At 36.7% G+C, this 25,006-nt stretch overlaps 1 protein-coding gene across 8 annotated transcripts in view; it reads right to left on the minus strand.

Annotated features, from left to right (window-relative positions):
- The window catches only part of R3HDM1 (R3H domain containing 1), a 181,579-nt gene that overhangs the window by 46,048 nt on the left and 110,525 nt on the right, over positions 1–25,006 (minus strand). For 3 of the 8 annotated variants that reach the window (XM_060152980.1, XM_060152977.1, XM_060152982.1), the window contains 4 exons: positions 22,239–22,390; positions 17,987–18,088; positions 15,472–15,756; positions 9,059–9,182 (listed from right to left, as the gene is read on the minus strand). In XM_060152980.1, coding sequence (XP_060008963.1) covers positions 9,059–9,182; positions 15,472–15,756; positions 17,987–18,088; positions 22,239–22,390 — 663 coding nt within the window. The remainder of the gene's footprint in view (positions 1–9,058; positions 9,183–15,471; positions 15,757–17,986; positions 18,089–22,238; positions 22,391–25,006) is intronic. The other 5 variants (XM_060152983.1, XM_060152981.1, XM_060152978.1 and 2 more) reach the window with 3 other exon arrangements.

The following is a 25,006-nucleotide window of genomic DNA, read 5'->3' on the forward strand; positions in this document are numbered from 1 at the left end:
CCGCCTGCCGATGCAGGGGACACGGGTTCGTGCCCCGGTCCGGGAAGATCCCACATGCCGCGGAGCGGCTGGGCCCGTGAGTCATGGCCGCTGAACCTGCGCGTCCGGAGTCTATGCTCCGCAACGCAATGGGAGAGGCCACAACAGTGAGAGGCCCACGTAGGAAAGGAAAAAAAAAAAAAAAAAAAAATGCACAGCAGCCGAATCACAGTAATTTTCATGTAATTAACCTCAAAGTGTTTACTTGATAAGGAAGAAAAGAACTGTTTTAGTTCATACCTAATATGTAAAGCTTGAAATGAAGGTTTAATTTGAACGCTGCTGGGGAAAAAGGGACATTAAAAACACCTTTGAAAAAGCTTTATTTGATTATAAAATAGGTTTTCATGGAAGAAAATTTGGAAAGTACAAAAAAGGGGAAAAGTCAGGGTGGAAAAAACCATTTTTGCATAACAGTCACTTGTAGATAATCACTATTTACATCTTGTATATATGGTTAGCCTTATTTTCCCTGCATAGATAGCAACATACATACCCACTTACATTGTTTATAGAAATGGACCATATAACACATTCTGTTTCAAAACCTTTCTCCATGCAATGTTTCCATAGCTAATCAATAGGGCTTGTACAAAGCTATGGGAAGGAAGCATTTAAGTAAATTTTCTTAGAACATATTTAGACCTCAAGTTAACAATAAAAGGATGAGAAAAAAACTCAGCTGATCTGAACTCTCTACTGCCTTTTAGGAGGAAGGCATGTGTCAAGAAGATTACAAGACAAAAAGACCAAGTATTTTAGGACAAATTATGGCAGCTTCTGGTTTCCATTCTGCAACCCAGCCCAAACACAAATTTAGCCCAAATCCCTAAGCATTTTCATTCAGAATACTACATAATTATCATTTCTTAGATAGCAGGACAAGGCAATAATAGTAGCTAACATTTACATGACATTCACTAGGTTTTAGGTACTGTTCTAAGCACTTTCATATGCTAATTCTTTTAGTGCTCCCAATCTCATGAAGTCTTACTATCTCCATTTTTCAGATGAAAAAAAAAACAAAAGCACAGAGAGGTTCACATTTTGCCCGAGGTTACCAGCTGTTAAGTGCTGTAGCTGGCATTTGCACATAGTAGTCTGATTGTAAACTTTACTTTTCTCAGGGAAAAATGCTGAAGTAGAAAGAGTACTACAGTAATACTGCTCAAATAAGCAGAACACTTAAACACCTGACCTCCTTCCATTTTCTGAGAATTTTGGTTAATGAAGACTTTTACTGTAGTTTAACAGAAGTTAAACAGAGTCTAAGTCTTAACAGAAATTTAATTACAGGAAAACAAAGAATTATTGTAAATAGTCAATCAACCAGGAAAGTTTTTTTTTTTCATTTGAAGATTATTTGTGAGTATTAAGTGTTGTTACCTAAAACAGAATCAGAGTGAAAGGTGGTTGAGCAGTTAGTCCAGACTGGAGCTATACAAACTTCCGGGCTGAAAACAAGACCAGGTGTCACAGGGTTTCCACTACTCCCCAGATGCATGGTTTGTGATCTCTTTATTTCAAGGTTACATTTCTTTGTCTCATTATAATAAGATTTCACATGTATATAAAACAACTGGGAAGGGGAAGAAGACGCTCAAATGGTGACATATTTCAGGTTCCATGTTCCCTGGTCTGGGTCTCTCACTCAGCCTGAGCATTTCCATGTCAATCTCCAATGTTCCTCTTTGGGTTTTAGCTTTGCTATTTTACCTCAAAGCTGCCTTTACTCAAAACGTATACTCTCCTGCCATATTCCGGATGAGTATACAGAAGATTCCTCCAGCAGAATTTTCATAAATGTGGCTCTCCTCTCCATCAAGTTGAACTGCTTTGCCAAGAAGTGAGCTTTTACCAATGGGGCAATGCCAGCTTTAACCTGGACACTGTGTATATAAAGGGGCATGTCCTGTAACAGGGGTGAGCCCTTCAAGTTCTTGTGAAGCAGTGGCTCTTTTCTACATACTGAATAAGCTTTACATTCATTTTTACATTCCAGGCAGGAAAACCCACCAGGTTTGAGGTTTGAACCACACTGAACAGGAAGCTGTCAGGGGCTGAGGAATCTAACTTAAAAAAAAAAAAAAAAAAGAAAAAAAAGCAAAAAGCATCATTTAACATTTGATACATTGTATGGCTGGTATCCCAGGAAGGAAATTCTACTGGCATTAGGACAAGTACCTGAACTGTTTTTCAAGAAGTCGTGATGTTTGATCACTCATTCCAATACTTATCGACAAACAACAGTCCAGTAACTAGTTACAAAGTATATAATTTTAGAGTATACTCTCTAAAGAACATGATATTAAATGCTGCAAAAAGATTACTGGACTTTTTTTGAATGACATAAGACCATGGGATCTATGTTGGTTATTAAAGTTACTATAATCACAAGCAAAACTAGAAATATTCACTTGGAAAGCACTAAAAAAGACAAGAAGTGCACAACATCATTCTACTAATCCAATTAAAGGTAAGCCCCTTACTATTGTTTATGCAAGACAAAATCATTAATACTTTATTAGCAACATAAAGGACCATGTAATTACAGACATGCCTCACTTTATGCACACTTGCTTAATAAAATTTACATCTTAAAGAACTGTTCAAGTTGCTTTAAACCTGTGTTTAAACATTCACGCTGCAGAGCATCAACTGTTACAGTGGCACTTATTAGAGAAGTGGCACTGTGCTTCAGGTTCATTATCTAAGTATTCAGACCAAAGGAAGGGAGGGACATAGCTCTGATAGTTTCAAAAGTATAGTTTGAAGACTGCCAAGTATGAGAAAAAAATCCAATGATCTGGAAAAGAGGGAGAAGGTTGAAGATTAGGAAGGGTAAAGTAGATTCCTAGAGAATGAAAAGTACCACTATGTTTGAAAAATGCTACAAGAAGAGTATTTCCAGTATTCTGACGCTCAATACATCCCCAACTTGGCTACTACCTAAATGATTCTTTCCTCAATAAAGTGTGTTTCAGTATATCATAATTAAAAAAAAAATCCTTCCTGTGATATATCTGGATTTAACCTGGGTGTAAGAGGAAAATAGAATATCTTTTATAGAAATCTGTGAGTATTGTGGGATAGCATCTATTTTGTAAAGCAAGCAATGCCTATATTAAGTGATACCAAACAACAGAATATAAACACCCAGATCTCAATATAAGGTATTATTTAACACTGACATTCTCCTTTGTTAAAGGACTGCACTGCTGCAATATTATCCCGTTTCTTCCAGCACTTTCAGAGGAAACCACAATCAATTTTGCAAGCTGAGAGAACTAGGACAATGTAAATTGATGGCTCAGGCTCTTCCCCGGAGGGCTCCAAAGAATATTCTATTTTTAACTCTCTTTCACTGCAACAGAGAAGAGAGCAAGAAGGAAACACAGTGCTCAGCAGAAAAGTATTGCACCGGCTTTAACAGGCTCGTTTTATTTTATACAGGTGATCTCAAATAGCATTTGTGTTAAAGGAAAGCATTCTTAATAATACGGATTAGACATAATTAGAAAGATAATAAAAGAAATTGAAGAAGTGCTTAGTCAGAACAGCCATTTAATAAATCTAAGGTTATTTCATTTAACAGTATTATTAAATTTTTTCAAGATTGAATTTGTACAGCAGAAGCACTGTCAGGGAAGATTCTTCCTTTTTTGGATGAGCCATTTTGCCAACTTTAAATTTAATTGTAACTAGGTATCTACAAGACAGTTTGTGAGAACTGTTTCCAAATCACCAAAATCTCAAGTTTGTAATCTGGTTTGTCTTATGTTTGTGGCACTATTCTAGTGAGCAGGCAAGTTCAACTAAGGATAGTCTGTTAGGTGAATGTGGAAGAACACACAGCTGCCAGCACATCTTTGCTATTCTTCTCCTCTATCACCCTCTGCTCTCCTACTTCTGTGCCTGAAATAAACATAAATACAAACATAAAAACAAATCTAATAAAAACAGCCACACAGAGGTTATAGCTCACAGCTGTTTAAATGACAGTCCTGTGGAAGAGGGCATACGACTCAAGGAAATCTGTGGGTACTTACCAGATACATTTGGCTCCAGTGGCGGCAGGTTAATGGAGAAGGGAAAAGGGAAATAGGTGGATTTGTAGGTAATATACAATGTTTAAGTCTGAGCTGGTCAGGCAGTGCTAAGAAATGTTTACAGAAACAATGAAAAAACAAGGATAGTCAGCGCTACTACCCAGCAATATAAATACAAAATTCCTATTACTCAAGTCAAAAGTTGTCAGTAAAGAAATTGACTGTGTAGATAGAGTCCCTATTTGACATAAGTAAATCTCTTATCAATATCACCCCTCCTCCACTTATCCAATAGGGCCCTTTCTTCCTTGCTTGCCTTTTACACCCTGGTTACTTTTAAATTTGTGCCCTGCAATGCTGCCAGTATTCTGTGCACCTTACAGACTATTTAACCTGAAATGTTCCTCCTGTGGTTGTGGTTCATCAGGACCCTACTGTAGTCTGCTGGTTGGAAAGCTAAGATTAAAGGTATAAATGCATTGATAATCTTTGAATTTAACAGAGGTTGCAAAACTAAAATGATATTTAGTTCTATGAAGTCATTTTGCTTCCCACATGCATACAATATCACAGTTTGGAAAAAAATTAAATTATATCCCTTCAAATAGCTTCAAATGCGTTTACATGTCTTAGGTCCATTTAATGGCATGCATAATAATATTCCTAAAAAGTTATTTAGCAACAGGGAAAGAGATGTATTTGACTTTCGCTAGTGAGTCTGGCATGCTTAAGACATTAAACTTTTAAGAAAAGCTCCAATCAAAATTAATCTGCCATTCAAATCTGCTTTGGAAAAGAAATTAAAGCAATAGCTTTCATGAATTTTTAAAAGATAAATATATTAAGCCAAGGTTGTCACTTAAATTCAAATCGCTATTTCTGAGTATGATGCATGATTAAAAGGCATTACAATTAATGGAAAATATAAGCAAATGTTAATATACTTTAATACAGCATTAAAAAGAAAAAAAAAAAAAAAAGGGCAGTGGAAACCTGAGTAAAAAGAAGCCAGGAAGCAGCTGAAAAAGAGACCGGTTCACTGTGAGAAATGTAAACCTCTCAGACAGTGCTACGGCCCCGAATCCAACAGCTCAGGAACAAGGCCAATTATTGCAAAATATTCAACATATATGGTGAAGCTGCAAACTTTTCAAAAGAGTCATAAGAATGAAAGCAGCTGCATAGAAAACAGCCAGGCCTCATAAACCTAAAATCTTTGCTACAATTACTACCTGCAGGAAAAGTTTCTTTATAGTATACCAAGCTTCTTATATGTAGTATACTTCATAGTATTCAAGCTGTAAATTTTATGATAAAGGGTTAAGATAACAAATCCATATTACTGCAGCTGGCAAGTAACCAGATCTTTTGAGATCTTTGCTTGTATGGCTCCAGTTTTGACAGTATGTCACTAAGCTACTGCACACCAGTTCTCCAATGTTCCACCTTTCTGAACTAGAAATGACTCACATAAGACAGACACAGAGAATCATGGAATTTTAGAGTACACAGAGGCTTCAATAGATGATACAGTAAAACTCCTTTACTTTGCAAGTGAGTAAATGGAAACCCGGAGGCTTTAAGTGATACACCTAATACCACTTAAATACAAATAAGGGTTGTCAGGATTTGACTCCTATTTTGTTTTCTTTCATGTTATATAATACATTGTCCAAAAGGCCTTATGTAGCCAGAATTTCTTCTGCTTCTGTTGACAGGGGCTGACTCAACCTTGTTTTAATGACCATAGTAGTTTCACATTCATAACAAAGGATTTGTACATTTATTCCCCAGCAGTAATGTTAGTACTGATTTCAATTCAGTCCCCATAATACATGGGATTATTGTCAAGGAGATCAACAACTACTGCAGTTCTCTGGTACACACTTGCATGGAAGACCAAAGGCATTTTATCCTTGAGATATTTCCCCAACCTCCTTCCTGCCCCCAAAAGGGAAAATAACAAAAAATCCTATATTTCTATTGCCCATACCCTACCTGATCTAAGAATATTTGATTCAATTGGGTTCGTTAATTTAGGGCGAAATTTCTTTAGAGTCATATACAAACATTTAAGAATTATTTTTTTGTATGTACCTCAGTGAAAAAAAATTGTTCCAAGTTTATCAATGCTTTCATCATTTGGCTGAATTATTAGTTTCACCCTTTTATGTAATAAAGCAATATGCTTCTTGACTAAATGTTATTTGACAGGAAAAAGAAAAGTAAGGGATGTAACAAATTATTTCTAATTTTAATCAGATGGGGATGGTGGAATGTAGAGAAATATTACAAGGAAAAAAAATAAAAAATGAAATCCAAAAAGTATGATGTTTGCATATAAAAATGTAAATTACTGAGAAATTGCTATAAATCTGTACAGAAAATCAGAACAAAAAGTTCCTGTGTCCATTTCCCAGTGCATTTCACTTTTCTGTTAGGAGACACACAAACATAAACGCACATTTTTTCTGTCAAGTTTGACATAAAAAATAACCATTGGCTAACAATAAAAAAATCTTTAGATTATATAATCATCCAACTCCTACTAATTCTACAAAAAGGTTCAGTATAATTACCAACACAGTACGTGGCACTGGCACAACTGAACTTTTTCTTTAAAGGGAAATTTTCTCTTCTACTTATTAGCATAACAGCATTTCTTTCGCTTTCATGTAAGGGTGCTCTGAGGATTTATTTCTCTTCTATTCTTCAAACTGAATGACATGAAACCAACTCTAGTTATAAAGTGTTATATTATGACTGACTCCTTTTTTTTTTTTTGCGGTACACGGGCCTCTCCCGTTGTGGAGCACAGGCTCCAGACGCGCAGGCTCAGCGGCCATGGCTCACGGGCCCAGCCGCTCCGCGGCATGCGGGATCTTCCCGGACTGGAGCACGAACCCGTGTCCCCCTGCATCGGCAGGCGGACTCTCAACCACTGAGCCACCAGGGAAGCCCATGACTGACTCTTAAGAGTCAAACACAATGTCAAAAGTCATTCAGACACACGCACTTTTCTGTGCCTGTACTGTCTAGATGCAATCTGACTTACTGTTTCCTTCCTTCTCACCATAACCAGCATTAGGAAAAACCCCACAATTGAAACATCACCGATGACGAACATATGCCATCTGTCATGTAGATATTTTGGCCCTGAATTAGGAGGCGTAGCATTTACAGTTGCTGTCCATTAAGTGGGAATATTTTTGAAAGAGAGGCAATTGTATGAGCACACTGGTCCTACCTGTGATTAAAAGTTTTAATTTTGTAGGCAGTTTGACAATGGAGAGGAATAAAAATTTTGCCATGAAAAAGAACAGAACTAAGAAGCCCACACAAATACGGAACAAAGTTTCTTTGCCTGCCTCATTAATAGGGTGTACTAATGAACTAATAAGTTAATTAGTCACATGCAAGATATTTGAATGGGGAAAGTTAAGACAAATTTTTTTTTTATTATCATAACATTAGCTGTAATCTGTATTGTAATTTTGGAAGAAAAAAATCATGACAATTATGATGTGAAAAGTCAGTCATGGAGGCCCAGGAAAACTTAGGAAATAATTTCTATTAGAATAAAACAACAATGTATTTAAAGTTAGTGAGCAGTGTCATCACCAATGTGCCCAGGTATAAAGGACAGCTTCTGATGCCTTTCAAAATTAGAGAATATACTAGTTTAGGTTATTTGAAGTGGAATGTATTATTAAAGTTTAGGAACAGAGGACAAATTCTAAGTTGGCCAAAATGACCACTGTATACACTCAACATCCTTTGGAAGAACATTTGTCACACATACAATACAAGGCCAGTAACATGAAAAAGGGAAAAACCTACACATTAAGTACAAGACAACTCCTGAGAGCAAGACTGAGGACCTGGAGGTTCCCCTGCTGGGGAGATATAAATAAGAGTAATATCTGGTAAAGGAAGTTGATGACTCACAATGATGAGTGAAGACTGCACAAGTGAGGAGAGGCAAGAACACTTCTCATCAGACCGCCCAGTGCAGATGTCTTTCTCCTGAAACTGTGGAACCCCTCAACAGTTCCACACATTATCAAGAGCAAGAAACTGCGTAAGTAGCGGTGGAGGGTTATGTGGCCTCAGCTAATCATGCTGACATAGTCTGAGCACCTTCAAACGGCGACAAGCAGCTAAAAAGGATTCAAAGAAACCAATAAAAATTCTCCTTCAACACCTAGAGTTATAAAAGGCTGAAAAGAATACCTTATTAAACATCTGGGGCAGAAGTACACATGTAGGTGGGAAGCATAGAGAGGAATGAGTTCAGTCAAATTAGTAAGGTAGCTTTTATACTGAGATCACAGTTGTTTCCACGGAATGCTTAAAGAAAATTTGAAAGGGGCAAAAGAAAAACTATCTTTTCAGTTCTAATATGTTTGATATGCTTAGGATTAGACTGCATTTGGTTTAAAAATACCTTTCACTATACAACCACAAAAACAAAACACAAAAAAGATGTGTAAGAACTTCATTCCTTTTAAGGCACTCCTGCGGAGACTAAGACATCAAAATATCTTCACTAGGCTAGAGTTCTCAACCAAACTTAGGTCATTCTGGTCCTTGTTTTTGGTTAGCTGTTCAGCAGACATCTTAACTTGCCTTGTCTGCCTTTTGCTGTTTACCACAGGTGGATTACCAGGCTGTAGAGGAGGCTTCAGCTACAATGGCAGTGAGTACCTGGAAGCTGCTCACCTGGTACAATCTTCTCATTATGGCTTCCAACTCTTTAGTATAGAAACCTGACACTGTGGTATTCCCTGGAGGGTGCTAAGATCGGCCCACTCTTTTCATCTCACTGGTTTGCATATTCATAGGTATGCACCTATCTGAAACCTTTGACAGACTGAGTGTGGCAGTATCTTAACAGTAAGACTGAAATAAAAGCAGGATGAAAAAACAGCAATACCGAAAGCTAAGAATTCCTAACCTCACATACTCACCTGCCTGCTGTGCAGGCTGTGGCAGTGGTTGGTTTAGATGTGAACTGTAATGGACAGAAGGGACTGGGCGATACTGAGGTTGACTGGAGTGGTAGTGGCCTGGAGCACAATAACAGGCTGGCATCTAGGATAAGCATTAAGGAAAAAAGAAAAAATCAATTTTACTTTTGCAGCAGAATTTTTTTTTTCCTGCCAGGAACATTGGAGTGTAATGAGTAATAATTCTCCCAAATAGTAATCATCTGAAAACAGGTTTTCTTAGCTTTAAATTTACCTGAAAAAAATTTTTTTAAATTTCAAACATAGTATACGTAACAAAACACACCTACCAATTTGCCCACCCGATCAGATTTAGTAGATTTAAATTTTGGGGCCATATTTGTTTCAGATTTTTCTCTCTTTTACCAAGTACTACTGAAATAGCTATGGCTCACTCCAACATTCCTTTGCTCTATATCCCATAGAAAAAGCATTATCCTGAAGTTGGTATATATCATTCCCATAAATGTTTTTAAGCTTCTAGTGTGTGTGTAATGTTATCCATACATACAATTGTTGAGAATTTTAAAAGTGTACATTTATGGTACTCTATATAACTTCATGCAACTTATTTTGCAATTAACATTGTTTTTGAGCACAAATCGCTAGCTCATTCAATTTAACTGCTGAACAGCAATCACCACATAAATAAGCCAGTTTATCCATTCCTACACTAATGCACACTTGCACTGGTTCCATTCTTTAATTTTTCTCATATTTCTAATGCAAATTAAAATGCCAATACAAATTTTATTTGTCAATTATACTTAATAAAGCTGGAAAAATGCCAATAAGACTATCTTGATTTAGTTTTCCCTCCAGAGCTATCTGTATCAGCTGTGAATTTCTCTAAAAGTTATCTGATCTGGTTTGGGATGAAGAATAAACAATTAATCTAGTGATATGGAAGTATGTGTTAACTTTATTAGGTTCACGGGTTCTCTTAGGTTCTGCTTATCTGACTGGGTTACTTCTAAAAGACCAGAGATCTGTGGAAATCTTAAAGAGTGCCCATTTCATCTGGAAACCAGCCAAGCACAGAATTCCTGGATCAGTTGTAAGCCAAGAGCCGCCTAAATTTTCTGTAATATTCTTCTGTTTTTGAAACATAAGACACAATATACATGTGATCCCTTAATTTTTCCTGGAGGTATCAGCAAGCAATAGATATATCCTGATTTCGGATCTAATCCATTATTATACTTTTCAGTATGTGTGATGTGTATAAATAATACATTCTTCCTTTTCTCCTAATTAAAAAAAAAAGATACTACTAAGGCAAAAATTATAACATCAAATTTTTCTTTATAATGTATACACATGCAATATATATGACAACAATAGCACAAACAATGGAAAGAGGGTAAATGGAATTATACTTTTAACATGACTAGTACATTTTTCTTGGAGTTTCATATGAACTCAAAGTAGATTTTGATAAGCTAAAGATACCTATCATAGTCCCTAAGGAAACCACATAAGCACAAGATTCAAAGGGCTGTAGACAAAAAGGCAACAGAAGACATAAAACAGAACCCTGAAAGAATTCAAATAATATAAAGGAAGGAAAGCAAGAAGACAGGAGTAAAATATAGATATGACAAATGGAAAACAAATAGCAATGCGGCATACCTACATCTAACCATGTCAGGTGATATATTAAAGATAAAAGGACTAAACACTCCAATCAGACTGAATAAATCAGCAAATACCAACTATATACTGTATGTGAACAACATACTTTAAAGGCTGCAAATAAGAGGATGGAAAAAGACATATCATTTAAGTGCTAATCAAAAGAAGCCACTAATATTAAAGTCAGATAAAACAGGTTTCAAGGACTTCAAGATCGAAGTTGGAGGACTCACACTTTTTTTTTTTTTAACATCTTTATTGGGGTATAATTGCTTTGAAAGACTCACACTTTCTGATTTTAGACCTTACTAGAAAGGTACAGTAATAAAACAGTGTAGTACTGGCTAAAGATATAAATAGTGTAAAAATGAGAGTTGAGAAATAAACTCTTACACTTATGGTCAACTGATATTCGACAAGGGTACCAAGATTATTCAGCGGGAAAAGAAAAGTATCTTCAACAAAGGATGCTGAAATAAGTAGACATACACATGCAAAAGAATGAAGTTGGACCCTTACCTCATACCATACATAAAAATTAACTCAAAAGAGATACATGCCCTAAATATAGGAGCTAAACCCATAAAACTCTTAGCAGAAATCAGGGATACGTTTTTATGACCTTCGGTCTGGAAATGGATTCTTACATATGACACCAAAAGCATGAGCAACAAAATGAAAAGATGGATAAAGTGAACTTCACCAAATAAAAAAAAAACTTTTATACATTAAAGACATTATCAAAAATGTGAAAAGACAACCTACAGAATGGGTGAACATATTTGTAAAACACACATCTGATAAGGGTCTAGAATCCAGAATATACAAGGAATTCTTACAGCGCAACTAAATGACAATCTGATTTAAAGACAGGCAAAGGACTTACACATTTCTCCCAAGATCAACAATGGCCAACAAGCACATGAAAAGATGATCAATATCACTAATCATTATAGACATGCAAGTCAAAACCATGAGATAACCACTTCATGCCAGGATGGCAATAATAATAATAATAATAATAATGGTAAATAACAAATGTTGGCAAGGATGTGGAGAAACTGGAACCTTTATACACTGCAAGTAGGAATATAAAATGGTTCAGACACCATGGAAAACAACCTGGCAGTTCCTCAAAAAGTTAAACATAGAATTATCATATCATCCAGTAATTTTTTCCTAGGTATATACCCAAAGAAATGAAAACAGATACTCGAACAAATCCATGAAGCTACATGCTCATAGAGCACTATTTACAATAGGCAAAAGATGGAAACATCTCAAATTCAATAATGGTTGAAGATGAACAAATTGTGGTATATATATAAAATGGCATATTATTCAGCCATAAAAAGGCATGAAGTACTCATACATGCTACAACATGGATTAACCCTGAAACATTATGTTAAGCTAAAGAAGCCAGACACAGAATATAACGTATTGCATGACTCCATTAATATGAAGTATCCAGAATGGTAAATCCATTCTTTATAGAGAATAAAGACTGATGGTTGCCAGGAGCTGTGGGGTGAGGGGAATGGGTATGAACTTTTCTTTTGGGGTGATAAAAATGTTTTGGAACTAGACATAGGTGATGGTTGCAAAACATTGTGAATGTACTAAATGCCACTGAATTGTTCACTTCAAACTGTTTAATTTTACGTTATGTGAACTTGATCTAAAAAAACAAAGCCACAGGGCTTCCCTGTTGGCACAGTGGTTGAGAGTCCGCCTGCTGATGCAGGGGACACGGGTTCGTGCCCTGGTCCGGGAAGATCCCACGTGCCGTGGAGTGGCTGGGCCCGTGGGCCATGGCCGCTGAGCCTGCGCGTCCGGAGCCTGTGCTCCGCAACGGGAGAGGCCACAACAGTGAGAGGCCCGCGTACCGCAAAAAAAAACAAAAACCAAAAAAACAAACAAAAAACCCCCCACAAAACACTGAAATGATAGAGTACAAATTCTTTTCAAGTACAGACAAATCATTCCCCGAGAGACTACATGCTGGGACATGAAATAAGACTCAACAGGTTCCGAAACACTGAAAGCTTAGAGTAGATTCCCTGACCATATGCGACTAAAATAGAAATTGGTAACCATAAGCCCCAAACGTTTGGAAATTAACATGCTTCTAACGTAAATCATGGGTCTAAAAAGTCATAGGGGGACTTCCTTGGTGGCACAGTGGTTAAGAATCCACCTGCCAGTGCAGGGGACATGGGTTTGAGCCCTGGTCCAAGAAGATTCCACATGCTGCAGAGCAACTAAGCCTGTGCGCCACAACTACTGAGCCTGCACTCTACAGCCCGCGAGCCACAACAACTGAAGCCCGTGCACCTAGAGCCCATGCTCTGCAACAAGAGAAGCCACCGCAATGAGAAGCCCGCACTCTGCAACAAAGAGTAGCCCCTGCACACTGCAATTAAAGAAAGCCCGTGTGCAGCAACGAAGACCCAATCAGCCAAAAATAAATAAATAAATAAATTTATAAAAAACAAAACAAAAAAACCTTATATTAGTAATAGTTCAAATAGAAAATGAATAAACAAAACTAATGAAGCCCTAAGTTGTTTTTCTTTTTTCTTTTCTTTTCTTTTTTTTTTTGCGGTACGCGGGCCTCTCACTGTTGTGGCCTCTCCCGTTGCGGAGCACAGGCTCCGGACGTGCAGGCACAGCAGCCATGGCTCACGGGCCCAGCCGCTCCGCGGCACGCGGGATCCTCCCGGACCGGGGCACGAAGCCGTGTCCCCTGCATTGACAGGCAGACTCCCAACCACTGCACCACCAGGGAAGCCCTTCTAAGTTGTTTTTCTTTTAACATCATCAAGAGAATTGATAAACCTCTAGTTAAACTAATAAAGGAAAAAGAAGACTGAAATTACTAATATCTTTAGATCCTGAAAATACTAAAAGTATAAAAAGGGGATATTACATATGAGCAACTTTATGCCAAAAAGTTTCACAACATAAATGAAACTGATACAAACTACCATCCAAAGTGAAAAGGAAATTGTAACGGCCCTATATCTATTTAATACTAAAAAATAAGAATTCATAATTTAAAAACCTTCCCTGCAAAAGAAATCCAGGTCCAGATGGATTCATTAGTGCAATTCTAGCAAATATTCAAGAAGAAATAACACCAATTCTACATAAAATCCTTTAGAAAATAAAGGAGGGAACACTATCCAACTCATTTTGAGGTCAGTACCACCCTGGGTACTACAACCTGAAAAAGACATTACAAGCAAACTACAGACTGATATCCTTCATGAACATACATGCAAAAATCCATAAGAAAATACTAGCAAATTGAACGCAGTGATATATAAAAAAGATAACTATATCATGATATATATATCACTACATATCGTGAGGTATGTTCCAGGAACAAAAGGTTAGTTTAACATTCAAAAGTCAAAGTAATTTACTGTATAAGTAGACTAAAGGGGAAAAAACCCCACATGATCACCTCAATAGATGCCAAAAAATTTTTTTTACAAGATTAATATCCATTCATGGTAAAGACTCTTAGCAAACTAGGAATATTAGAAAATTGTACAAAAATCCCCACATATAGTATCACAGTTAATGATGAAAGACTGAACGCTTACCCTTATGGCTGGAAACAAGGAAAGCATATATACTTTCAAAACTTATATTTAAGTTAATACATGGATTCTAGAGATTTTTACTTCCCTCTGTTGTGTTGAAAGTATTCAACATAAGGGCTCCTAGCTAATGTAATAAGGCAAGAAAAAGAAACAAAAGGTATATAGATTGGAAAGGATAATATATGTAGAATAATCAAATTTAGAAAGTCCACAGGATAAAAGATCAGTATATAAAAAACAATTATATTTCTACATACTAGCAATGAACAAATAGAAAATAAAATTTTAAAATAATCTCCTTTAGAATATCACCTTAAAACATTCAATATTTAGGGATATATTAAAAAAATACGTGTAACACTTGTGTGATGAAAACTACAAAATACTGCTGACAAAAAATTAAGGAAGATCTAAATAAATGGAGAGAGATACCATGTTCGTGCATTGGACGATTCAATGGTGTTAAGATGTTAACTCTCCCCAAAATGATCTACCTCTTCTTAAAATGTATCATTTTATTTTTATACTGCATTTACTTTACTGTGTTTCTCTTAAGCTAATCAGAACAAAAAAAACTTCTCAGAGTCAGAAGGAAACTCAAAGATCACATAGTGTAACCCTCCAACTGAAGTGTCTACATGTCATGTGGTTGTCTAGCATGCACTTGAAAATCTCCAAAAGGGAAGATGACTACAAGCTTTGCTTACAGGTTCTCACAAATCCTATCCATGCGAAATTAAAAATAAGCTCTCTAGGGGCTTCCCTGATGGCGCTGGGGTTGAGAATCTGCCTGCCAATGCAGGGAACACGGGTTTGAGCCCTGGTCTGGGAAGATCCCACATGCCGCGGAGCAACTGGGCCCGTGAGCCACAACTACTGAGCCTGCGCGTCTGAAGCCTGTGCTCCGCAACAAGAGAGGCCGCGACAGTGAGAGGCCCGCGCACCGCAATGAAGAGTGGCCCCCGCTCGCCGCAACTAGAGAAAGCCCTCGTGCAGAAACGAAGACCCAACACAGACAAAAATAAATTAATTAATTAAAAAAAATTTAAAAAAAAATCTCTCTAAAGTTAAAAGTGATCTTAAATGACAGGCTTCCACAGGAGAGAAAAGATGAAAAAGCAATGTACCTGTGGAGAGGGCTGTTGAATATATCCTTGCTGCTGGAGCACAGGCTGGCTGACAGGATGACCAGAGGCAGAATAGCCAGCAGTAGGGACTGGCTGCCCAGGTGGTAGCGGAGGAGGAGGCGGTGGCGGCGGTGGTGGAGGGGCTGCTGTCATGATATAACCAGACTGCTGTGGGGACTGAAGAACAACAGTGGACTGGAACATGGTGGCGTGAGGATCAGAACCATCTGCAGATGGCTGGCGGGCAAGACTCATGTGGCTAAACTGAGACCCAAGGTTGTCCTGCTAACAAAGGGAGAAGTCAGAAATCAGTAAGCTTTCCATACATAGACCAAACTTATCAAAGAAAAATACTTCACATATTTTAAGAAGAGTTGCAGTAGTATATATTACGGAAATCATGTATCTACAACAGACATGACTTAATAGAAGAACAGCTTCAAGAAAATTAGAACTCTAAGGCAGCAAGGTAGGACTATTACAATGCTATCATTGCAAATTACTCATAAAATATATCTAACGGAAATGTATAGCATGCAGAAAAGAGTAGGGTGTAACATTACACAATAAAAAAATGAAAAGACACTATCTAAATGAAGACTAAAGGCACACTTTTATATTATACAATTAACATTTTCTGAAAGGACTTCGAAGACCAGGAGTCTAGCAGCGCATGGTACTAATTACTCTTTACTTTAAATCGGTGCCCTTCTTCCCAGAAGGCAAGATTCAGGTTCTATGCATTTCTGTATCTCCTCCCATACCTAACAATCAAATATACTAGCAGAAATGAAATAAAATATATAAAATCTACCCTCCCTGATGTACACTCTAATCTCTCAACAATAATTTGGTCATAAACTCTTCCATAGTGTTTATCCTTAAGTCAGATGTTAGACAAATATAATCCAAATGACAGTTTCCTACTGCTTTTGCTACTTAAGAGAGCTGGCAATGGTGCCCAGCCAAGAAAGAGTTACGATTTATATGCCATCTGACAAATGTTTCTCTGACTCAACAGCATAAGGATCAATTCTGACTAGTCTACATAATATCACTGATATGACGATAATGGGGTTAAAAAGGCATTCCCTTGCTCCCAAGGAGCCACAGGTTGGCGACAATATGTACCATATTTTGTTAAGAGGGAAAATTTGAAAAAAAGTTACTTAAAATATTGTGGTAATTGAGTTGTTAGATCAAAGCTGTTGACATGTCTGCAATTTCTATAATCTGCTGGTTTCTGCAAAGTAAATTAAGGCTATGGAGATGATAAAGGGACTGAAAAAAAAGGGAACCTGACTTAGTGACTGAAAGTATATGGCTTTACTCTTCCCAAATGGTTGTTCTGACAGAGTCTAGCACTATTCATAGAATTCAATGAATAGTTTCAGAAGAGGAAAATATACTTACAAATTCCTACTAGCTGTAATTACAACGTAATATGGCCAAATATTTTAAAAAGAGATACCATAACTATATACCACCATCAGAGTCATCTTGGTAAAAAAAGTCATTTTCTTAATCCAATGATCTGCCATTTTTCCAAAACATTTTTGAGGTTTTTATGGTATTTCTAAAAATGTTGTCAACCTTCTCAATGCTGGCAAAATTTCATTTTTTTCAGACTGAAAGTGATTTTCGAAAATCATTCAGAGCCAAGGCTGGTAAATAAGGTTGCCTCAAGCTTAAAACAAAAACACCCCCAACAAAACAAAACATTTCTAAAAAGTGGCAAGTGATTTTAAGATATAGCTTATAATTTAACCTGGATGTGATTTCAAAATGTGATGGCCAGATAGTCTGAAAAATAAGAGCATCACTGGGAAAAGTATACTGGTGGTTAGGCAGATTCATTTAAAGGGAAGGACATTAACACTTATTGAATATCTATTTCATGTTAGGCACTATGCAGGAGGTACTTTATATGGTGCCCTCATATGCTCAGGAACTAGAGAAGGTCACACAGAGAACACATGGCAACGGTGTATCTGAGTTCTTACTGAGATGTATAACTTGGGGCATACTTTGGATTAAATGAAGTACCATCACTTTTAGTCACAGATTACATATCTAGAGATCTTCTTTGGAAATATACTAAGGAGGATGTCTTATGTAATTGGAAGCTCCAATTCACCCTAATGACTGATACTAAGTCTACTGGACCTGGGGCACTGGGGAAAGAACAGAAAGCCTAAACCCAGATGAAAGCTGCCACCCCAGGACCGCACAGACCTGCACTGGCCTCAATGAGAAAATTAGCTAAAACATCTTAAGACTTGAAAAGGGAGGAAAAGATTAGGCTTTATACAATCACTGTGATAAGCCAATATAACAAATATTTTATGGAAGAGAATAAATTATTTCTAATACAGGTTAGAAATGCTTTTTCAAAATGTATGTAACCCTGACTTTAGAAAATCACAAAAGAACATATCACATCAATCACATTCACAAGGATTCATCACACATCCATCCACAGAAACAACGCAGGAGGTGAATAGAGATATAGTACCACGGAGTATTGCTGGGTGGGTGAGACTGGCAGGAACGGGGATGGGTAAGGGGCTGTAGAGTACTGAACAGGCTGTGAAGAGGGCTGCAGAGGACGAATAGGCTAAGGAATAACAGGTTGGCAAACAATGTTAATGTCGGAATAAAATGTTAGAAGAATTGCATAAAATGGAAAGTTACACTTTTTTTTGGCAATAACTTAAAACTACAAAGTCACCTAAAATACAACATTATAGGAAACAACAAAAACAATACTAAGCGAAGAAACTCTACATAGAAAAATTTTGAGAACATACATTTAAATTTAAAACATAATTAGAAAGATAATTTTTTTCATAAAAGTATTTATTAGATTCACTGCAACAGGTAATTTAGACATTTCAAATCCTATTATCTAACAAGACCCCTGGGTTAAGTCAGTAAAAGCAAAACCATTTATCCTTACTTCCTGGTTTGATGACGGGGCTGTTCTACTTAGCTATGTAACACTAAGTAATAAAAGAAAAACTTCACTCACTCTTATTATCGGACAGTATATCTTACATAATACCTATGGCCAAGTATCCTCTCTATTTGATAAGGTATGATTAGATAACTCTTTTGGGACCAAACTGCCTAAATTTTAGCAATTTTTAAACAAAAATGTACTGTGAGTACCATTAATAGCCTAAAGAAAACACACACATACATATAAGCACGTGCACACACACACAAACAGATCTTTTTACATAAGGAAGATAAACACAGTTTTCTTCTAACTAAAAATTTTTATTGAGAGAATATTAGGAGCTGAGAAACTACATTTGGTCTTTGAACAACTCAGGGATTAGGGGCACTGACCCTCTGCACGGTCAAAAATCTGTGTATAGGGCTTCCCTGGTGGCGCAGTGGTTGAGAGTCTGCCTGCTGATGCAGGGGACACGGGTTTGAGCCCTGGTCTGGGAAGATCCCACATGCCACGGAGCAACTGGGCCTGTGAGCCACAACTACTGAGCTTGCACGTCTGGAGCCTGTGCTCCACAACAAGAGAAGCCGAGATAGTGAGAGGCCCACGCACTGCGATGAAGAGTAGCCCCGCTCGCCGCAACTAGAGAAAGCCCTCGCGCAGAAACGAAGACCCAACACAGCCAAAAATAAATTAATAAATAAATAAATTAATAATAATAATAAAAAATCTGTGTATAACTTATGGTTGGTCCTGTGCCTGCAGATTCTACTCCACAGATTCAACCAATCACAGATCATGTATACTGTAGTTATGTATTTAGTGAAAAAAATCTATGTATAAGTGGACCCTCGCAGTTCAAACCCATGTGGTTTGACAATCCACTGTAATTATTTGAAATTCTTTTTACTAACGAAATACTCCTGCATTTCAGAGAAAAAAAATTTTAAGTTTTATGTTTCCCAAGGGCACTCAAAACACAGGTGTTCTGAAACATGAAAGAGGTTTCAATCCTTTCTAAATTTTAGGGAATACAGCTGGCCATCTATAGGCTAATAATGGCATTTAGTTTCCCAGTCTTACATTTATATAGTTTATTACAAAGGACAATATATATATTGGTTTAATGACTATCATAATCTACCATTCAGGTGGCAATCAGGTTAAGGGAAATTAAGTGACCTGTATACAACCATTTAAACAAGCACTGGAGGAACCCAAGTCATTTTATCTAATGAAAACTCTTAGTTTTGGTTACAATATACATACATGAATCTCCCTGGACAATATCTCCAAACAGTATACTTATTTAGTATACAGTAACTAAATAAGATTTAGTTAATTTTGGGAACTAAAATTAACTAAATTAACAGGGAATAATCTAGATAAGGAGAAATTCTTAGGACTAAGATGTATAATGATGAGTTTGCCCTTCCACCACAAAATCAACACAACAGTTTCTGGAAAAAATGAAAGGCTTAGATTAGTTTAGAATTCCACAAAAAATTCTAGAGCTAACATACTAAAAAAAGTATAAGCTGAAAATCTACAGAGTAGCCACTGGTTCCTCACTAACCTCTTGACTAGAAATTAGCAAGCTTCCTAATGGATGACAGCACATATCACACTAAATGAGGTGTTGTGGCTTTAAAACTACCAAGTACAAGCTATATAATGTGTTATTAAGTCAGACAACCATTAAGACACAACTTTCTTCCAGAAACCGTGACCTACTAGGTCAGTGTCAGATGAAACAAAAGCCTTAGTCTGCTGGGGCGTAAAAGAAAGGAGAACACTGTGAGCACTAAGGGTAGGACTTAATGTCTGCTAGAGTGTCAAGTGGTAATGAGAAAAACGTGGGCTAGAAGACTGGCTGATCAAAGTGAAATTCTGACACTAAGTAGAAAGGAAAAAGCGTTAGCACTTCCTTTTTCTTACTTAAATTGCAACTGGCTGTAAAATAGCATCCACTTAAAGTGACTGGTTTCAAGAACGCAGCCCATTTGAAGGCTTTGGAAATCACAGCATTACTGTGTTTGGTTATTTGAAATTTCATGGATGGATTATCTCAGTGTGCAAGAGATCGCTACTGAGTATCATTTGTTCATCAATTCTCTATTCTTGTATTTGACGAAGAATTACCAGAAACACCTGAAGCAATGCCAGGAAAAACAGCCATGGAGTTTGAGGCATACCCCAATATTTCAAGTTATAGTCTATTAAGACAGCATTTCTTTTTTTTTGCGGTATGCGGACCTCTCACTGTTGTGGCCTCTCCCATTGCGGAGCACAGGCTCTGGACGCGCAGGCTCAGCGGCCATGGCTCACGGGCCCAGCCTCTCCGCGGCGTGTGGGATCTTCCCGGACCAGGGCACGAACCCATGTCCCCTGCATCAGCAGGCGGACTCTCAACCGCTGCGCCACCAGGAAAGCCCTAAGACAGCGTTTCTAAACTAAGCTGCCTACATCTTCACTTAGGACTGTCTTTTAAAGCTAAATCAGGCAAAGCTATTTCTAAGAGATAATAATCTGAAACATATAACCACAGATTAAACCCTTAGGATTTTTTGAAGGTGCCTGACTAACATTATTTCCATTGAATTAAATCAAATGAAAATCAGCCCTATAAAGCTCCTGGTGAAATTCACAGCACTGCAAAGATGACCACACAATAGCAGATGAAAGGGAAACACTTCAAGACCAAGTTGAATGAAACCAAGGCAGAGAAGGCCAGGGAGGGAGTTTTATGTAGTTTAATATGTACCTGAGTGTATGTAATCAAACGGGGTTGGGAAGTAGGTATGGGAGTCTTTGGAAGTAGTTTTAGACAGTTTCCTCTACATATATGAATTCATTTGTATGGTCTTGGAAATGCATCAAACACCTTGAAGTCCTACTGCAGAGAAACTGCCTTGCCCAGTATTACAAGTCTTAATTGCCAGAGCAATAATTATTTGCATTAGTTTAAAAATATTTGATAACTTTATCAAACTGCTCATACATTTTTCACCCCTGCAGTACAAATATAACTTGTGAATAAAACTAATGAAATTTCTCCAGTTCAAGTTTATCACTATACTTCTTTCTCAAAACATTACTCTGCATGTTCTCACCAGTGGAATATTTAGATCGTCTTCCAGGGAAAAAGAGGTGCAAATAACTGTACAAACTGCCTTTGATATGCTACACAACCTTTAAAAGATAGAATGAAAGTAAGAATTTACACTAGTATAGTCAAGTTCAGCAAGAATGAGTAACACATCTACAGGGGAAAAGCTTGAATGTGAAAATGCATGTGTAAACTCTAAACATTTATACAAATTCAAGATATTATTAAGAGTACTACTGAGAATTCTAAATCAATGTTTCTGTCTTTATCTTTCACAGAGCAGGTGGGGTGGAGAGTACCTTGTAGCGAGGCGAGTCAACTCAGTTTCTTCTAAGTGCTTGATCTGTTGAATCTTAGAACAACTCACTTTGCTCACTGGGGTAATGAACTATCTTAGTTTTGCTTTTTATTCCTCTGGTCCCTTGCCTGCTGTTGTGAAATGCAGGTATAAAATACTCACCATACAGGGTCGTGAGATAAAAATTTCCCTTCCTTCCAATATATATTCTGTTTTCATTAGCAGAAAAGCCCTTGAAGTTAACCTCTCTTCCTACGAGCGATGAGTAGGACATCACTGGTGGAGAATACTAAAGTTCTAAGAGACACTTACTTGGGCTCTCTCGATTCTAATTAGTGACTTTAGTCACAAATATGCAAAGGCAGGTGAACTTAGCATTGTGTAATCGTGGACGTGTGCACCTGTGAGAAGATGTGATGGGCTGCTTGCTGCTGAGGTGGCAGTGCTGGCAGAGGCGGCTGTGGAGGTCCAGGCACTTGGGCTCTAACTGGCTGCTGAGTCACAGGAGGGCTACACACAACTGGACTCCCATCTGGGTTTAGGAAGGGCTGACCTGAAAATTTTAAAAAGGAAGAACAAAAGATCATTTACGATGGAGACCGAATATAGGTCTCTCTACAGACAACTTACAGCACATGTCTGCAGTCCTGATTCATAATTCCAAAAGCGTCAAGGTTCTGGAAACCAAAAGCTTTTCTTACCTTGGAAAGCAAAGCCTGACCTTACACGAGCCTATTAATAGTCTTTATATTTCCCACTTAGAGTAAATATTCAAAATTTTTGCTGCGGTGTTTTACTATGGGGGTGCCGTGCCAGAAACCACTTGAGTTGTTTCATACGACACAGTATTTTCCAAGAAACTCAATTCTGAAACACATCTTGCTCAAGGGATTGAGTTACAGGATTGTGTAACATTTCAGTTTCAAGGGGAAAAAAAAATACTTGACTTTGGGATACTGGAAATTTATTAATTAGCCTGTTAGATGGTAAGAAATATCTAATTTACAGGTCACACTGCATATATTTAACTAGTAAGATTAAAAGCTGATGAAAATTAAAATGGTTGATAACTTCAAATTTCAAATTGTGGAGTTGATGGCAGTGTCCTTATTTTATAACTTCTAACTTGTTAAAAGTAGAAAATAATTTAAAAATTCTAAATAATTTTCTAAAAAAATTTCCTTTCACTTCCAATGAGCTTTACTCATAGGTAAGAAATAAAACGAGAGAGAACTTTAGTACTGATCTTGAGGCTTATTCTTATTGGTTACCAATTACGGGAGGAATACTTTTAAGTAACTCTCTACACATACATTCTAAACAAGTTTTTCTTATTATGCAAAGTAATATTCTTAGAAATAACTAACAAATACAGAATAACTAACAAATACAGATCAGAAAGTAAATAAATTCCCCATAATCTTATCATCAACAATTTGGATACCTTCCTTCCAGACTTTTTCAATGTACACATAAACAGATTCAAAGAGTAGTATTTTTCCTTGCTATACACTGAATGATTTAAAAAAACACACTAGATTATTAAAAAAAAGAAAGAAAGAAAAATGAAAGGACTATGTGAAATAAAGAGATCATTGACTACATACCCTTTTAGGATGGGAAGAATATCTATGTGTCTTAAACTGCCTTCAAAACATCCTCTCTTTAAAATAAACTTGTGACATATAATAAAATAATATTTGGGAAAGCAGAATACACTGTTCCATTGCTGTCAAGTGGAAAGAATTCTCCAAAGTCAAATTATTTTCATCAGTTAATTTCCTGATAATTTATGTGATGGTTATAGATAACTAAAAGCAAGCCATGCTGGATATTTGTTGATTGTTATAAATAATTTTGAAAAAAAAAATGGTAGAGAAGACTTGAGTGAAATCATGTTTAAAAGTAACTTAAGGATTGTGTGAAAAAAGCTGGATGTGTGGTGATGCTGTTCTCAAAAACAAAGAGATCACTTTTGGGCTAATTTAAAATTAAGCATACAATTTAATTTCAGGTTGCTTAGTTTCTCATTTCTACTCAAATGAAGCTTCCACGTTACCAAAACCATGTTAACTAATATTCTGAATTAAAAATAATAGAAAATAGTAAAATATTAAATCATCTTATATTCTGCCCCAGGAAAACAGGAAGTTTAGTAATATAATAGACTTGAAGGATCAGAAGATAACGGTTATAAAGCAAAAACTGAGTTTCTGAAGAGTCAGTTATTTACGCTAATTCCATTTTTACAACAGAAACAAAAGTTTGAGTACTTTATCTTAAAAAAGAGATGCAAATGAAATCTGAAGGTAACAAGTTCCCAGCCATGGTTTTTTCTACAACAAACAAAAGGCAGGTTTCAGGACACTCAGAGACTCTGACACTCTCACCTGTATCTACCTTGCCCAACTACTGCCATGCTGATATGACCACATTAGCTAAATCTGAATCTTTAAGGAAAGTTATTGAATGACTTAAGGTTATTTTCATTATCTTACCATATGATTGGGCTATGTTATTTTGATTAGAAACCAAAACTTCTTGCCATTTAAAAAAAATTTTATTTTCTCAATATAAGTCATTTTTGCCAATATACATAATGAAATGTATTATGACTGCAGTTTCTTAATCTCTCTGAAGTTCAGTTTCCTTATCTGTAAATGTAGATTTCACCTACCTAACAGGGTTGCTATAAGTAATGTATTTAAAGCACATAACACAGTACATGACACATGATAAACACTCAATAAATACAAAGTACTATCTAATTGCAAAGAATGTGTTGTCAATATTAATTCATAACGACTATCTATTTTCTTTCACTACTAATAAGATGTTCTTTAGCTTTTCCTAAGTAGAAAACAGTTACCATATTCAGAAGAGCAATTACTTATGGGTTCTTTCCACCGCATTACGTAAGAAGTAAGAGCTGCTAACGTTCTCCTTCTTCATGAAATGCATACTATTTTTCCCACGGTAAAACTGTTCTATCAAATAAAGTTCTTTCAAAGGTGGTTGTCCCATTTCTAGGAAATGAATTGTTTCTTAATTATTTGGCCTAAAAGATGATGTCATGGATGTCACAAGGAGAAAAATACTTTCTGATATAAATGTCTTTTAACATTCTCTAGCATAAAGTGTTTTTATTAAAGTTCTAGGGAAAATGCTA

This window comes from Lagenorhynchus albirostris, chromosome 6 (genome assembly GCF_949774975.1).
Source record: "Lagenorhynchus albirostris chromosome 6, mLagAlb1.1, whole genome shotgun sequence".
Classification (NCBI taxonomy): domain Eukaryota; kingdom Metazoa; phylum Chordata; class Mammalia; order Artiodactyla; family Delphinidae; genus Lagenorhynchus; species Lagenorhynchus albirostris.